The sequence below is a fragment of the Saccopteryx leptura genome, chromosome 13 (genome assembly GCF_036850995.1).
Source record: "Saccopteryx leptura isolate mSacLep1 chromosome 13, mSacLep1_pri_phased_curated, whole genome shotgun sequence".
In the NCBI taxonomy this organism is placed as follows: Eukaryota; Metazoa; Chordata; class Mammalia; order Chiroptera; family Emballonuridae; genus Saccopteryx; species Saccopteryx leptura.
Window position 1 is genome coordinate 54,033,257 of NC_089515.1, and position 16,603 is coordinate 54,049,859.

Below are 16,603 nucleotides of genomic sequence, written 5' to 3' on the forward strand. Positions count from 1 at the left end.
GGCTCTGGTGGCTCAGAGCGAGGCCCCAGAGGGGCAGAGCATCACCCCCTGGTGGGCAGAGCATCGCCCCTGGTGGGCGTGCCGGGTGGATCCCGGTCGGTCGCATGCGGGAGTCTGTCTGACTGTCTCTCCCCATTTCCAGCTTAAAAAAATAAAAAAAAGAAAGAAAAAAAAATGAGAGAATGCAAGCTCTCTCTTGGGAATAAGGCCCCTGTCCCCTATCCAGGGGGACGCAGGGAGGAGGTGGTATAAGTGGTTCCCCTCTCCCCATTTACACTGCTCACGGACAGCCTTGTAGACCGGCTGCCCCCCCCCATACCCACGGGAATCGGGGGAATCGGAGGAGGGGGCCGGGGAAGGAGCAAGGCCCAGAGGCCACAGCCTTTATTCCCTCCTCCTTCCAGGAAAGGTGGGATGGGCCTTAGGGGGAAAGTGCACTCCGCAGGACTCTGGCCTTGGTCACTAGGGGTGGGCGCCCTGTCTTCTCTTCTGGGAGGCCTTGGGAAGTGGCTGGAGGATGCATAGCAAAGGGAAGGACTTCACCTTTGGTGAGTGGTGTGTTGATAACACATACCTCCAAGGTTCTTTCCCTAAGAGATTTGAGCTGCTTTCCAAAGCTAAGCCTGGAACGGGTAAGAGAGAAAGAGAAGCAGACGTTAGAAGGAGCACAAGGCCATCAGTAACCAGAGAGGGAAAGAAAGCTTGCAGATTAACATCTAAAGAACGAGTGTGACCTGTGGGGAGGGGGGAAGGGTCCTTAAACAGGGCCAGTCTCAAGGGTCCAGAAGACTGACAGCAGCTTTCAAGGTACCAACCCATATTGCTGGCACCTCTGCGAGGAAGGCTCCTATTGGCCAGCAAAGGGAGATTTGACTTCCTGTGTCTATGTGGTAACAGTGACTGAGATGAGTAACAATTGTAGCGCTCAATCTTCAGCCTCCTGCAAGGAGAAAGAGAAAGAGCCCCTCTGTGTCTGCAGAAACATGGGAGGGTGAAGCGTTATTTACCTTTTTCTTCTGATGCCTTGAATTCTTCCTTCCCCGACCGACCGCAGGCTCCTCGAGATTGACATCTCCAGCAACAAGTTGTCCCACCTCCCGCTAGGGTTCCTGCACCTGTCAAAGCTCCAAAAGCTGACAGCCTCAAAAAACTATTTGGAAAAACTGTTTGAAGAAGAAAGTGGTATGTTCTGCACTTGGTAACCCTACTCGATGCGTCCTTGTATTACTGATAGGGATATATATTTATATATCTATATCTACATAGAGAGATATAAATATACATGGATATAGGTGATATAGACATAGATATAGATATAGATGATATAGATATAGATATAGATATAGATATAGATATAGATACAGATATTTTACCAGTTCATGCTTTTTCTTTTTTTCCCTAGCTACAAACTGGATTGGTTTGCGGAAGCTGCAGGAACTGGATATTTCTGACAATAAGTTAACCGAGCTCCCTGCAGTGTTTCTTCACTCCTTCAAGTCACTCAGTTTTCTGAATGTCTCCAGAAATAAGCTGAAGGTGTTTCCTGATGCCTGGGCCTGTCCTTTGGTTAGTATAGAACCAGAAGTCACAGAGGGCTTGGGCGCATGGCCTCCCCTCCTGCCCTCGGGGGCCACATGGGGGAGCCAGAGTATATTGATCCCGTGTTATAGACCAGCAAGGACTCGGGCAGGTAACTCACCTGAAAGCCAAGACTCCGTGGCTCTGGGCTTGAGATTTGTACCAGAAGACCCACAGACCTTCCCATTGTGACAGCTACATTGTTACAGCTAGCACGATCTATCATAGGATAACTTCTGCCCACAAGTTGGGGGGGGACTTAGTTCATTTCGGATGGCCATAAAGTAAGAATAAAGAAGAAATAATTTGCTACCATCCCACTGCCAATGAAATAGTGTTTTTGTTTCTTGGGAAGTTTGCTCATGAAAGCAGATGGAACAGCGTAAAGAATGTTTGTGTCGGCTCTGGCTGGGTGACTCAGTGGATAAAGTGTCATCCCGGTGTACCAAGGTTGCAGGTTCGATCCCCGGACAGGGCACGTACAAGAAGCAATCAATAAATGCATAACTAAACAGAACCACCAAGTGGAACAATGAGATGATGTTTCTCTCTTCTCGCTCTCTTTCTCTCTCAAATCAATGGAAATTGTGTTTCAATTTTTTAATTTATTGATTTGAGAGAGAGAGAGAGAGAGACATCAATCTGTTCCTGTAAGTGCTCTGGCCAGGGATCAAACTGGCAACGTCTGTGCTTCAGGTCAATGCTCTAACCAACAGAGCTGTCCACCAGGGTGGAATTTAAGAGAGAGATGATTTGTTTTCTCGCTGTTAGCTTTAAGCTGGGAAATTCTCCATCACCAGCGTTAACGTGTCCAGTTTATACATTCGTGTGTGGGAACCAGGCTCCTCTCTGGAGCTCGGCCCAGAATTGTCCCATTATCTCTAAGGACAGTGGCCCAGATGTTCTGGCATGGAGGGAAAGGTCTACGAGCCCCCGTCCTCTCCACTGGAAACCCGTTCCCATCCCTTCCCTGGGGCAGGGAACCGGAACATTGCAGCGTCTTAGTTCACTGAGTCGGATTTATTGCAGAGCCATGGGAGTGGCGATCTTCTTTTCTCAGTCAGATTGGGAAAGGTCTTTCTCACAGGCACTGCCGCATTTCAAAAGCTAATTCCCACCTCGTTCTCCTTCCCATCAAACCGCCAGAAGTGTTGCAAAGCGTCCCAGAATGCCCTGGAATGTCTGCCCGACAGGATGGCTGTCTTCTGGAAAAACCACCTGAAAGATGTGGATTTCTCAGAAAACGCACTCAAGGAAGTGCCCCTGGGCCTTTTTCAGCTGGACGTGAGTCTGTGGGCACCTTTTCTTTCTCATTTTCCGCTTTCGTGAGATATCTGTGCCTTTCTCCTGAGCTTCGGGGAGACACAAACACACACACACACACACACACACGAAAAGAAGAGTTCAATGGTCAGAAAAATGTGTAGTTACTAGCAAAGACTGGTCGGCAGCACGCAGCACGGAGACCACTGTGTGAGGGCAGTGGGGTGGGTGTGGGGTTCCTACCTTCCGGAACGCCCTCGAAGGTTGAAAATGGCGAGCTCAGCCCTGCAGTGCCCCTGTCTGACCTTCTCCAACCCTGTCCCTTCTCGGATACACGGACGTCTACAGGTGTCCAAAGCCCACAGCCAAGGGCACATGTCCCTTCCTTCCTCTCAGAGGTGGAAGCTTCTGTGGATAGGAACTCAGGAGGGCATCCGGGCAGCCCTGGGCAGAGCACACAGGCCTGGTACGGCTTCCTCCATGCTCAGGGACCCCCAAAGGGAAGCAGAGGCCCCTGAAGCATGAGTACTCTCAGGGATGAGGGCTGTCAAGCCACAGGCATCAGGGCACACACGGACAAAGGGCGCCGGGAAGCGCTGGTGGGTGAGGACCCGTCACAGCTACCCGCACAGGCACCCCTGGCCGTAAGTTCAAAGCCACCACCTGACCTCTGTCCGCGGAGGGGAGCCAGCCCTCCGTTCTGAGTCCGTTTCCTCTTTTTGTTCTTGTTGTTGCTTTTTTGTATTTTTTGTGTTTTTCTGAAGTGAGAAGCGGGGAGGCAGAGAGACAGACTGGGATCCACCCATCTGGGGCGTTGCTCCATTGCAACTGGAGCCATTCTAGCGCCTAAGGCAGAAGCCATGGAGCTGTCCTCAGCACCCAGGCCAACTTTGCTCCAGTGGAGCCTTGGCTGCGGGAGGGGAAGAGAGAGACAGAGAGGAAGGAGAGGGGGAGGGGTGGAGAAGCAGATGGGCGCTTCTCCTGTGTGCCCTGGCCGGGAATCGAACCAGGATTTCCACATGCCAGGCCGACGCTCTACCACTGAGTCCATTTTCTTTCACACCAACGTCTGGCTTGGTTTTCTGGTTTCCATGGCGTCCAGAAGCAGCGAATCAGGACAGAAGGAACCTTGTCCAGGACCTCACCACTTGGCCCTGGGGGAATCCGGGTCTCTCGTCCAGATGGGGACCTGGGGGGCCTGGGGCCTGAGAGGTACCCGGCAGAGGGGCTGGCTTCAGGTTGCTCCCCGGGTTCTGGTGGTGGGGGTTTCAGTGAACCCCCTTCCACAAGGGAGGGGACAAGTATGCAGAGTGAGGAGTTTGCAGCACGACCCCCTGTTGCCCTCCTGAGCCCCTCCTCATTGGCATCCGCGGTGGCAGCATCAGGAACGGGTGGCACTCCACCCCCGGAACTCTCACTAAAACGGAAACGCGCTCCAAGTCCAAGGGCGGAGCCTTTCGTCTTCAGTGACTGGGTTCGCCTGCAGCAATGGGTGGACATCGGGCTCAGGGTCCGGACAGTCAGCGAGGGCACCACAGCCACACAGAAGCCTGGGACTCCGGGCCAGCAGAGGGTGTGCAGCCAGGACAGGTCACCCTCAGGGTCACTGCTACCCCTGTGCCCCTGTCCAGGATGTCACCTGGGCCAGCCGAAGGAGGACTCATAATGTGCCCCCCCTTTTGTGGGGACACCAGGACCTCCCAAGACAGTCCCAGTAATATCACTTGGCTCTATGAAGTCTCAACTCTGAGTCCGTAGACCCCTTCCATTCTGGAATAATTGTCCCCCCCACTGATCAGGAGAGAAGCATCTTCTATACAGTGTCCCAATCACTTGGTATCATCTCCTGAGCTTCAGGACACTCTTGAGGCCACCTTGTCGCGTCTAGGTCAGGGTTAATCGGTGGTAACGATTTGGCTGCACTTGTCAGAAAACCGATGCTTCTCTCCGGTTCTCCCTCCCCTTTGGCGCTTAACGGCATCATCTTCGTCTCTCTCCGCCTCTCTGTCCCAGGCCCTGCTGTCCTTGAGGTTACAAGGCAACCAGCTGGTGGCGGTGCCCCCTCAGGAGAAGTGGACCTGCCGGCAGCTGAAAACCCTGGATCTCTCCAGAAACCAATTTGGGAAGTAAGCAATTACTCCAACCTGGGCAGGTTCTAAACTGTGTGTGACACGGTCGAGCGGTCTCCTGGCGTGAGTCTCTCTGAGTTTGTTAAGGGTGTCCGTAGCCAAGTGCCACCAGCTAGGGGGCTTACACAATGGGCTTGTACTTGTCACTATGCCAGAGGCTGCAAGTCCGAGGTCAAGGTGTCAGCAGGGTTGATCTCTTCTGAGGCTTCTCTCCTTGGCTGGCAGGTGGCCTTCTTCTCTTTGTGATGTGGGCTTCCCTCTGTGCCTGTGTCCTAAAAGCCTCCTCCCGTGTGGACACCGGTTACACTGGATTAAGGTCCACTCACAAGACCTCATGTTAACTGAATCACCTCTATTGAAACTTCATCTCCAAATAAGGTCACATCCTGCGTATTGGGAGTTAGGACTTCAATGTATAAATTTTAGGAGAGGAGACAGCTCAAGCCATAACAATGTGCTCTCATTTTTTTTATTTTAAAAGGTTCCTGGAGACTCTTCCCCCTGTAGCCTAACCTTCCCATTGCTTGCCAATCACAATATACATACAGATTGAATGAAAAGAACCCTCCCACACACACACACACACAAGATTGAATAAAAACGTGAAAAGCAGGAGATGAGTCCAGATCGTCCTCAGGGCTCGGGAGGCTAACTAACAACCTTCCTGGTTCAATTTCCTGACCTCTTAGCAGAACTCAGACTAAGGGAGCTTTAGCCTAAAAAAGTAACATCCACAAGAAAAATAAATAGGTAACATCCATGGGGCGGGCATTCCTGCCAGGGCACTGAAACATTCCCACCTGCCTGAAATAGAAAAGTTCAAGAGTGGAGACCACCCATCAGGCCTGCACTAGATCACCTTTTCTAGACGTTTCTTTCCCCATAAGACTTCAGGGAACGACCGGGTATTTAATTAGCAGGTGCATGGGGGCCCGCATCAGCTGCAGGGGGCCCGACACTCTGCGGACGGAATTTTATCCCTTCTCTGCATGTGTTGGCACTAAGATAGTCACAGCCAAAAGAGTTACCGTGGGTCTTTGTCCTGCTTTCCTCAAATGTTGACCGTTGTTTTTTTTTTTTCTCCCAACAGAAATGAAGACGGACTTAAAACAAAGCGTATTTCCTTTTTTACCACCAGAGGGCGCCAGCGTTCCAGGACCGAGACAGGTGGGTGTGTAGGTGCGGGAAGAAGAGGATGCGGGGCAGGTGGTTCCCTTCCCCACCACAAGGGGGCGACGTTCTTCTATGGGGCTTTCCCCACAACGCCCTGTGCGGGTGCTAGAGACGTCCCCACCTGACGAAAGTCCTGGGAGTGAACTGTGCCCGTTGCTTGTGGGACGCATGCAGCCAGTGAGGGTCCTGCAGACCCCTTCCCTGCTGGCACTCCAGTGAGACTGGTAACTTCTGTGTGTGGAGGGCCTGGCCTGGAGGCGTTCAATATGCTAGCTTTGTTTTCACCCTGCGCACCGCAAGGTGTAGACAGTGGTTTCCCATTTTACGGAGGAGGAAACTGAGGCTCCCGGGAGTAGGGGGGTGGGGGGGAATCTTAGTCAGCTGGGGCTTCCATAACAAAGGACCAGAGACTGGATGACTAAAACAGCAGAAATGCTTTTTCTTGCAATTCTTGAGGCTAGATGCCTGAGATCAGGGTCCCAGCGTGGCCCTTTCCTGATGAGAACCCTCTTCCTGGCTTGCAGACTACTTACTGCCTTCTTACAGTATCCTCAGATGACAGGGCAGGGGTTGGGGGGAGAGAGAGAGAGAGAGAGAAAGAAAGAAAGAGCAAGCTATCTTATGTCTCTGCTTATAAGGGCACTCATCCCATCCTGGGGACCCCACCCTCGTGGCCTTGTCTAATCTAATCACCCCCAAAGTACCCTCCACCTCCCGATTCCATCACGTTGGGGGTTAGGGCTTCAGCACATGGATGGAGGGAGACATGCTGCAGTCTGTGGTACAGAGGTCGGCTGCCGTGGTCACATGGCTGCTCCATGGCAGAGTCAGGACCCAACCCAGTGCTGGGGGTGGGGGAGGAGGGGAGCACTGTGACATTTTTACAGCCACACTGTGGGATCTTGTGAAGCCCCTGTGGGAACACAGCCACCCTGGGTCCCCAGTAGGCTGTCCGAGTAGGCTGAGATTCTGGGAGGGGGGGGGCGGACTTAGGGGTCTTCCCCGCCCAAACTCATTAGAAGCGAGCTTTCCCCTAGAACAGTGGGACCGCTCAGGTAACAAGGCCAGTGCAGCAGAGACTAGTTCTAGGGAAAACAAGTCGTTCTCATCTGTTATCTCCTGCGAGGTAAGGCGGGGCATTGTGCACCTGTCCCCTGCTTTATAACCTGCAAGCTAAGAGTTGTAAAGCCAGTGGCACTCACAGAAATACCTCTCTGGATGCTGACCCCTAGGACAGGAACCAACGTTTAGGTCATTTCAAATGTAATATAACTTTCTTCTTCGGCTTAATAGATCTATGCTGACACGTGCTCTTTCAGTATAGATGGTGTGAGGGATGGAGAAGAAACCCCACAGAGGCTCAGACATATTTTCAAGTGAACAGAACAGTCTGTTTACCAGTTGTATTCTTGATGAGCTAGCCCAGTGGTCGGCAAACTCATTAGTCATCAGAGCCAAATATCAACAGTACGACGATTGAAATTTCTTTTGAGAGCCAATTTTTTTTTTTTTTTTTGTATTTTTCTGAAGCTGGAAATGGGAAGAGACAGTCAGACAGACTCCCGCATGTGCCCGACCAGGATCCACCCAGCACGCCCACCAGGGACAACGCTCTACCCACCAGGGGGCGATGCTCTGCCCCTCCGGGGCGTTGCTCTGCCGTAACCAGAGCCACTCTAGGGCCTGGGGCAGAGGCCAAGGAGCCATCCCCAGTGCCCGGGCCATCTTTGCTCCAATGGAGCCTTGGCTGCGGGAGGGGAAGAGAGAGACAGAGAGGAAGGGGGGGTGGAGAAGCAAATGGGCGCGTCTCCTATGTGCCCTGGCCGGGAATCGAACCCGGGTCCCCCGCACGCCAGGCCGATGCTCTACCGCTGAGCCAACGGGCCAGGGCCGAGAGCCAAATATTTTTTAACTTAAACTATATAGGTAGGTACATTACTAATCGAGGTAGCGCCCGCACGTGGTATTTTGTGGAAGAGCCACACTCAAGGGGCCAAAGAGCCACATGTGGCTCATGAGCCGCAATTTGCCAACCACTGAGCAAGGGTACCTGTATATATACAACGTGTATATATCAGTCACGTGTGAACGTGTCTACCTATGTTTGAAACCATAACACGGTCACTGGGGAAATTGATAAGACGCTAAAAATAGACCTAAGTCAATATAGGAGCTTACTTTATGACAAAAGTGACATTTCAATTTCATGGAAAAAGAATGTTTTATTGTTTTTAGCAAACAGTGTTGGGATCATTCTTGTCCAGTTGAAAAGGGAACGTTACAACCTAGACTTTTGACCCTACGTCGGTTATAAAGTTTCCATGTGGATTTCAGATTTAAGAATTAAAAAAAAAAAAAAGAAAGAAAGAAAAAGAAACGGATATATATAATTAGAGGGGGAAACATTTCAAAGCTATATAGGAAATCCAGAAAACATTTTTTTTTCTTTGTTAAGTGAGAGGTGGGGAGGCAGAGAGACAGACTCCTGCATCTACCCCAACTGGGATCCACTCGGCAAGCCTACTACTGGACAATGCTCTGCCCATCTGGGGCGCTACTCTGTTGCTTGACAACTGAGCTATTTTAGAGCCTGAGGCAAGGCCATAGGGCCACCTCAGCTCCAGGAGCCGACTTGTTCACACCATTCAAGCCATGGCTGTGGGAAGGAGGGAGAGAGAGAGAGAGAACGGGGAAAGGGAGGGGTTGAGAAGGTCACTTCTCCTGTGTGCCCTGACTGGGAATCAAACCTGGGACTTCCACACGCCAAATGGATGCTCTGCCACTGAGCCAAACCAGCCATGGCTCAGAAATCTTTTTTTTTTTTTTTTAAAGACCTAAACCTTGGGCTTTGCAAAAAAAAGATGCAGAAGAAATATTTGCAACACTAATTATTGCAACATAAATTGGCTTACATCCCTAATAGACCAAGACTGCTTACCAATTGGTTTTAAAAAGTAAAATAAAATAAGACAACCCAAAAGGCAAAAAAGAAAAAGGAAAAAAAAAAATGGGCAAGGCAGAGGAGACAGCTTGCAGAATGGGAAGTCCACATGGCCGAGAAACAAATGAAAAGGCCCCAAACAGCAAAAATACGGAAATACAATGAGGAAATTTCATAACTGCCCCTGTCTTTAAAACAAAAGACCTTCAGACTTTGGAAAATTGAGTCCAGGCGTAGGGATGTCACTCGGGAGGGAAGAGAAACAAACACATCCTTCTCCTAAATGCCAACATGGAGCGACAGGCGTGAACAGCGTCGCTGATGTGGGTCTCCACCACACGTCCATCGCTGGGGACAGGGCCTCTTGAGTTTGGTTCGATTGGACGGGCGCGTCCAATTTAAACCTGCAGGCCCTGTGGGAATGGGTGAGGCCGTGGACCCAGCACTCAGGGGGCCCAGCCGCAGGCAGCCTTGTAAAGCGACCCACGTGCGAGGCCAGGGGGGCTAGGTGAGAAAGCCACGCCTCTCAGAAGCAGGCCCGGCAGAAGTGGACCGTGGTGTTGGCACATGACAAAGGCCTCTTGATTTTTTTTTTTTAATTTTCATCTAGAAAGTTGAGGCCACAGCTGGGTGACAAGGAGGCCTATTGCGAACCCTTCTCCTCAGTACGGTTCCTCTCTGGGGGCCGTTGACCCTTGGGTAAGGAATTATCTACAAAAGATAACTTGTTTGCAGGACGGGTAGTAAAATTCCAAGTACATTTATGTACATTCAAGTCATCTTTTTGTTTGTTTGTTTGTTTTTTGCAGTGGCCTCATCCAAAAATAATTTGGACGGCCGTTTTTATGGTAAGCTTCAGACCAGCAGAGTCATAAATAACTGACGAATAAATAATTACAGTTCGTAAATACCTCGAGCCGTGCTCTGTCCGGCACGGTGTTCACAGTGTCCACCCCCGGGCCAGGAGCCCTGGCACAGGTGTTGCCTCTGTCTGGAGGGGTGACACTTCTCCCCTTTCCATCTGTCCCTGACTTAAAGAGGCGTCAGAAACACGGAGGAGACACTGGGACCTTGGAAAGCGCCCCGGCACCTAGGCCACTTCTGGGTGTGCCCTTGGAGGACGGGCAGGGGAGTGAGCTTCTCTTATTGGTGATGTTTTCCGGTGTGAATGAGGGCAGGCTGAAATTGATTATTCTTTTTCACTGGGGAGGAAAAAAAAAGGCTTTTTAAGCATTTTTCTTATGGAACAGGGTCTAGCGCAAAGCCATCTTGAAGAGTCGGTGGCATGTTGATGTCTAGATGGGTCTGAGCACTGAGTTCCTATCAGCATGGCAGCTAAGCAGACAGGTTTCCGGGCACCCGTTTCGGTATTCTGTTCTCTGATGCCAGGTTACCCCGTTATGGAGTTAAGGTTGGGGGGCGGGGGCAGATGTCATGATCAAGGGCTGCAGCAAGCAAGCATCGTTTCAGCCCAGACAGGGAATTCTGGCTTCGCAGAACCAGGCGAGAGGGGGGGGGGGGGGCTTCCCAGCAGTTGCTTTATCCTGAATTCTCCAAGCTGAAAGGGACCCTGAGGGGCAGGCTGTCCTGCCCTCTCTCGCTGTGGGGGGTCCGGTGGGGGGAGGACTAGGCGCTTCAGGGAGTCTGCTGAAACCCAGACCTCTGGTTCCCATGAGGCTGTGTGTCCGGGCTCTCGGCCACGGTCTTTCTCTCCGGCGCCCGCGAAAGCAGCAGCACATTTGACGTGAGGTTCATGGTAATTCTCATCATTAGCCTAATTGATGAAGTCACTTACATACTAGAGAGTTGGATTTCTGTTGTGTTTGTTTTGTTTTGTTTAGAGAATGCCCTCTTAGGAAGCATGAAAACTAAGTGCATGTTATTTTTTTAGTTAACTAGCTTTTTTTTTTTTTAATTGAAGATGTATAATACATGGACATGGTACACAAACCTTTTTCTTTTTTTAGTGAGAGAGATACAGAGAGCAAGATGGGAAGGGAGAGAGAGATGAGAAGCGTCAACTCATATCTGTGGCACCTTAGTTGTTCATTGATTGCTCTCTCATATGTGCCTTGACTGGGGGGAGGGGCTGCATGCAGCCAAGCCAGCGACCTTGGGCTCAAGTCAGTGACCTTTGGGCTCAAGCCAGTGACCATGGGGTCATGTCTATGATCCCACACTCAAGCTGGCAACTCCACACTCAAGCTGGTGAGCCTTCACTCAAGCCAGTGACCTCAGGGTTTTGAACCTGGGTCTTCAGCATCCTGGGTCAATATTCTATCCACTGCACCAGCACCTACCTGGTCAGGCCAAAATTTTTGAACAGTACCAAAGGGCGTGGAAGGACCATTCAGTCTCCTAACCATTTTCTTCCCCAGATAAAACTATGGAATTTTATGTGTCTCTGGGAACAATTATCTTTGTGACTGACATACATGTGTAATGTTTACACACATATGGGCATTGTGATGTGCATACATGCATGCATACAACACACCACGTGTGTGCCTGGGGCGTGGGTTTGCTTGCGCACCTGCACGTGTCTGTAGCTCATCGATGGAGCCCACAGGGGACTTTGCACCACACCTTGTTCTGCCAGTGCTCCTGTAGCCCTCGAGTCCCAGGTCACGGCCACACCCGGGAACCCGCCCCTGCTTGACCCCTGCCGGTGGGCGGCGAGGCTGTCTCCTGTCCTGGCTATGCCAGACAGCGTGCCGCTGAGCATCCTTGTTCGCGGTGGACACGGACAAGATGCTAGAATGAGATCCCCTCGGTCCGCGCCGTGAGCGTCTTGCGTGGGCGTCACGCTAGTTGATCCTGCCACGTGGCGCCCACCCCATGGTGGCCCACAGTTCGTTCATTCCCCGTGGGCAGCCTGCTTTGCCGTTTCTCTGCAGTGTGCGCGCTGGAGTTCCCCGCCTTCCTGAGTGAGTCTCTGGAGGTCCTCTGTCTGAACAACAATCAGCTGGATGCCGTCCCTCCCTCGGTCTGCCTGCTGAGGAGCCTGTCGGAACTCTACCTGGGGAAGTGAGTACCAGCCCCGGAGAGGCAGAGCGTCCCCCCATGAACCATCTGAGGGCATGTCAGGGGAGAAGGGAGCCATCGACGACCCAGGAAGCAACTGTAGAATTTCCAAACCCGCGCTTAGTCCAAGACGGGCGGTGGGGGGCGGGCCAGGAGGCCCTGCGTCTTTGCTGCCCCGCGCAATTACCATGAGAAGAGCGCTTTGACCCTTCACGCTTCCATTAGGCGCTGTTGGGCACCGCCAAGGGGTTCAGGCAGTGTGCCACTCCGCGTGAAAATCTAACTCAGGGCCCACTGACTTTTCGAGAGCCCTTAAAGGTGCTGTAAGGAGCAGACCGGGTGAGGAAGTTGGGGGAGGGGACCCAGGACTAAGCCAGGGGGGGGTCTGCAGAAGAAGACAGAGCCACCGTTGGTATCCTAGACTCTCCCAGGGAGAGAGGGCTTTGTGATTAGTATTGAAAGGGAATGTGCGAGATTGGGGCCCACGATGTTGGGCTTGGGGTGCAGGCTCTGGCGGAGCCCCTGCAGGGCTCAGAGGCTCACTGCGGCTGCTGTGTGTGTGTGTGTGTGTGTGTGTGCATTTCTGTGTGTGTGTGTGTGTCCCGGCCCATGCCCTCAGCAATCCCGGCCTGCAAGAGCTCCCCTCTGAGCTGGGGCAGCTGAGTAACCTCTGGCAGCTGGACATTGAAGACCTGAACATCAGCAACGTGCCTGCAGAGATCAGGAAAGAAGGTGAGCTCCCTCAGCGTGGCCCCCTGCGGAAGACGACTCAAGTCCCGCTCTTAAGGGCCCTCGAGGGGGAAGGCTGGAATGGGGAGGGGGGGAGGGAAACAGCTGGGTGACCCACAGAGCCCGACCCCAGCTCCGGTGTTTGGGAAGAGATTGTGAAATGACCCAGAAAGCGTGAGCTGCGGAGGGCCACGCTGTTGCGATGGACCGTCTGTGATGAAGCTGCCGAGGACCCTGCAGGCCCCTGGGGGAGGTTGTCGTCACTCCTCCCTCCCTCAGACCCCATAGTCTGCTGAACGCATCCCATTAGGCCACACAGAACGCGCCCCTCCCAGGCAGGGTTTTGTCCCTGCCCGCCCCCCCCCCCCCAGACAGGAGCGCGTCCCCGCAGGTGCGTCAGCCACAGCACTCCCTTGCGCCACCCCCACCCCCACCCGTGATCTCTGCGCAGGCCCCAAAGCCATGCTGTCCTACCTGCGGGCTCAGCTGCGGAAGGCGGAGAAATGCAGGCGGATGAAGATGATTGTGGTGGGGCCGCCGCGCCAGGGCAAGTCCACCCTCCTGGAGATCTTACAGAGCGGGAGGGCCCCCCAGGTGATGCGCGGCGAGGCCACCATCAGGACCACCAAGTGGGAGCTGCAGAGGCCAGCTGGCTCCAAGGCCAAGGTCAGGGACGGTGGGTGTGCAGAGCCCCCCCCCCCCCCCCCCCCGCGCAGGTGGAAGGGAAGGGAAGGAAAGGGAAGCTTTCCCGGAGGTCCCTGTTCTCCAAGGGCCCAGAATTTCCCTGTGTCTGAGTCCCAGGAAGGTCGCAGGGGCCGCTGGACGCTGTTCCAACCCAGCTGCTGTCCAGGGCAGTGGATTTCTTTTTTTTTTTTTTTTTTTTTTTCATTTTTTCCGAAGCTGGAAATGGGGAGGCAGTCAGACAGACTCCCGCATGCGCCTGACCGGGATCCACCCGGCATGCCCACCAGGGGGCGATGCTCTGCCCCTCTGGGGGTCACTCGGTTGCATCCAGAGCCATTCTAGCGCCTGAGGCAGAGGCCACAGAGCCATCCTCAGCGCCCAGGAGCCTGGGCTGCGGGAGGGGAAGAGAGAGACAGAGAGGAAGGAGAGGTGGAGGGGTAGAGAAGCAGATGGGCACTTCTACTGTGTGCCCTGTCCGGGAATCGAACCCGGGACTCCTGCACGCCAGGCCAATGCTTTACCACTGAGCCAACCGGCCAGGGCCGGCAGTGGATTTCTTAACGTGACCGTGGGCTGGCCGAGCCACTGGCCCCTAATTTCTGGCTGTCAGATTTCTTTACCGAGCTTTTAAAGACAGTCATGCCCAGGTCTCAGCGCCCCCAGCCCCAATCGTTGAGATGCAAATGGCCTGGGGTAGAGCCCACCCCAGGGTTGAGAACCAACTCCTGCTACCAGCAGTGGGACCCCCCAGCCCCCCATGTAGGAACGTGCCATCCTGCCTGCCTCCCGCTGTCGCCCTGGGTTCTGAAAAGTCCGGTTCTTTAGCCCTCTCTCACACGAATCCTTCGGGGGGGGGGGGACCTCCACATTGCCCTGTTTCTGTTCGGCTGAGACGAAAGCACACAGAAATGGTCTTCTGCACACGAATCAGAGGGCGAAGCTTGTGGAATACTGGTTGTGGGGTGTGGGGGATACAGCCCCGTCTCCTAGCCCAGGGAATGAAGGACACAGGGCTAACGAACGCCTCCCGCACCCTCGGCCAAATGTGTAGTTAGTTACACATGGCCACGCGGGGGTCCAGGTGCAGGGAGGCCTCTGGTGGGAAACCGAGGGGCTCAGAGGCCAGAGGCTGCACGGTTTCCCCCCATCACCAGCCCTTCACACACACATGGACCCCCAGCACAACCCTTCGTTTTCCAAGTCGGGGAAACGCAGTTTGCATCATTGGGTATTTACGTTGAATGTATCATTGAGCGCCGACTCAGAAAGCGGTCGTCTAAAGAACAGAGTCCTGCCTGTTAGGGCCAGAATGGTCGGTCAAGTAATCAATATCAGCATCCCACCCGCCCACCTCCTCCCTCCCTGAACACCCCGGGAGTGACCCTAGCTAACGCCTGTCCCAAGTTTCTCCAGAGTAACTGGAATCTCGGCAGTCCTTCCTGATTTTTTTTTTTTAAGCAATGACTCAATATAACCTTCCCCCAGCTGTTCTTGAACAAATAGTTGTCTGAGGTCTTTATTATTTTTTTCTTAGCCTTCACACACACATAAACACACACACACACACACCCCAACTTCCTTTCTGCCATCATGAAAGTCCCTCCCCTCCCCCACGTTTTCACCAAAAGACCAGCCACCTCACCTCTCTCTCTCGCACGCTGAGCCCATAACTCTGTGCGGCTGGACCCGCCAGCCAGCTTAGAACAGCTGTCCGTTATCCTCTTGATACAAAAGCGGGTCTCGGAGGCCAAACTGCAGCAGAGTGGGAACGGCCCTCGGCTCACAGAAAACCGCAGTCCTGGCCGCCCGGGCCAGACTCTGACCTCATAGCGCGATAGACAAACTGCCAGTTTACATAGCCTTTCCCGGCAGCCCAACAGCGAAGCTTTTGTTTCATTCCCCACGTCAGGACCGTTTCCCGCGTCCTCGGTGGGCAACGCCCTCCGACCGACATGAGCTTCGGGGAGGGGGGGCCGTCGCCTTGGCCTCGGCCTCGGCCTCGCTCAGATGGGGGTTCAGCCTCGGTGTGAGCGCTGACATCATTGCTGGGGGGGCTCCCTCCGGCTGGATGTCTCCTAACCGTCTGCAGGCCTGACGGGGACAGGACAGTGCCCTCCAATGTTCCTCAGGCACCGGCAGGGACACGGCATTCAGGGGCCTGCCCCCACCCCCCGCCCCGTGAGCAGTTAGATAGATAGAGCCCCCCCCCCCCCGCAGTCTCGCTCTCTGCACCGGGGTCCCTTCCCCCCCCCCTTGGGTTACTGACGCCAAACCCAGATGGCAGGACAGATGCGGTTTTGCCGCCGCCACGCGCCGTTCCCGGGGCTTCAACACGGCGCCTGGAGCGGTCGGTGATCTCGGTTTGATCAGCCCAAACCCCAGTTTGTAAAATGCCTCCCTGTCGCCGCCTTGTTGCTCAAGTAGGTTGAGTCCGTCGAGTTCCACGTCTGGGACATCGGCGGCCCGGCCAGCATGGCGACGGTCAACCAGTGCTTCTTCACGGACAAGGCCCTGTACGTGGTGGTCTGGAACCTGGCGCTGGGGGAGGAGGCCGTGGCCAACCTCCGGTTCTGGCTGCTCAACATCGAGGTGAGGAGAGCCCGGCCCGTCAGTGCTCCGTCCCCCGGAGCGTCCCGGGGGTCCAGCCGCGTCTCCCACGCGTCACCCCCTTCCGCTGAGAGAAACCAGAAATGGCTAGGAAGCCACGCTTTGCATGCGGGCGGACTTGCGCAGGGGGCCCCAGAATCCTAGGTCACAGCGATGCCCTTGAAACCCTCCTCGCCCGCCTGCTGGGTCGTGCTGTTGCTACTCTCTTCTCCCTTCGTGTGAAAGCCCCTCGCTGTTGGGTGAAAGGGGAACAGGGGTCCCCTGCCCCGAGGGTAAAGGTGACGGGGCCGGGATGCAGTCATGGCCCCAGGGAGCTGCCGCAGGGACCACAGGGATGGGAAGTCCAGCCCGAGTGCAGGGCACAGGCCTGGGTGACCGGCTCAGGGCCATAGGCATCTGGGGAGGGCACCGCTGTGCACTGGGAGCTGTTTCCCGTCCCTCGTGCAGGCAAGGGGGCTCAGCCCTGGGTTCTCTG

The 16,603-nt window shown here is 54.1% G+C and overlaps 1 protein-coding gene across 1 annotated transcript in view; it reads left to right on the forward strand.

Moving 5' to 3' along the window:
• LRRK1 (leucine rich repeat kinase 1) overlaps positions 1-16,603 on the forward strand; it is a 98,893-nt gene that overhangs the window by 46,210 nt on the left and 36,080 nt on the right. The window contains exons 10-18 of the mRNA XM_066355407.1: positions 1,055-1,182; positions 1,403-1,566; positions 2,725-2,862; positions 4,855-4,967; positions 6,061-6,137; positions 11,982-12,111; positions 12,728-12,840; positions 13,289-13,503; positions 15,946-16,110. Coding sequence (XP_066211504.1) covers positions 1,055-1,182; positions 1,403-1,566; positions 2,725-2,862; positions 4,855-4,967; positions 6,061-6,137; positions 11,982-12,111; positions 12,728-12,840; positions 13,289-13,503; positions 15,946-16,110 — 1,243 coding nt within the window. The remainder of the gene's footprint in view (positions 1-1,054; positions 1,183-1,402; positions 1,567-2,724; positions 2,863-4,854; positions 4,968-6,060; positions 6,138-11,981; positions 12,112-12,727; positions 12,841-13,288; positions 13,504-15,945; positions 16,111-16,603) is intronic.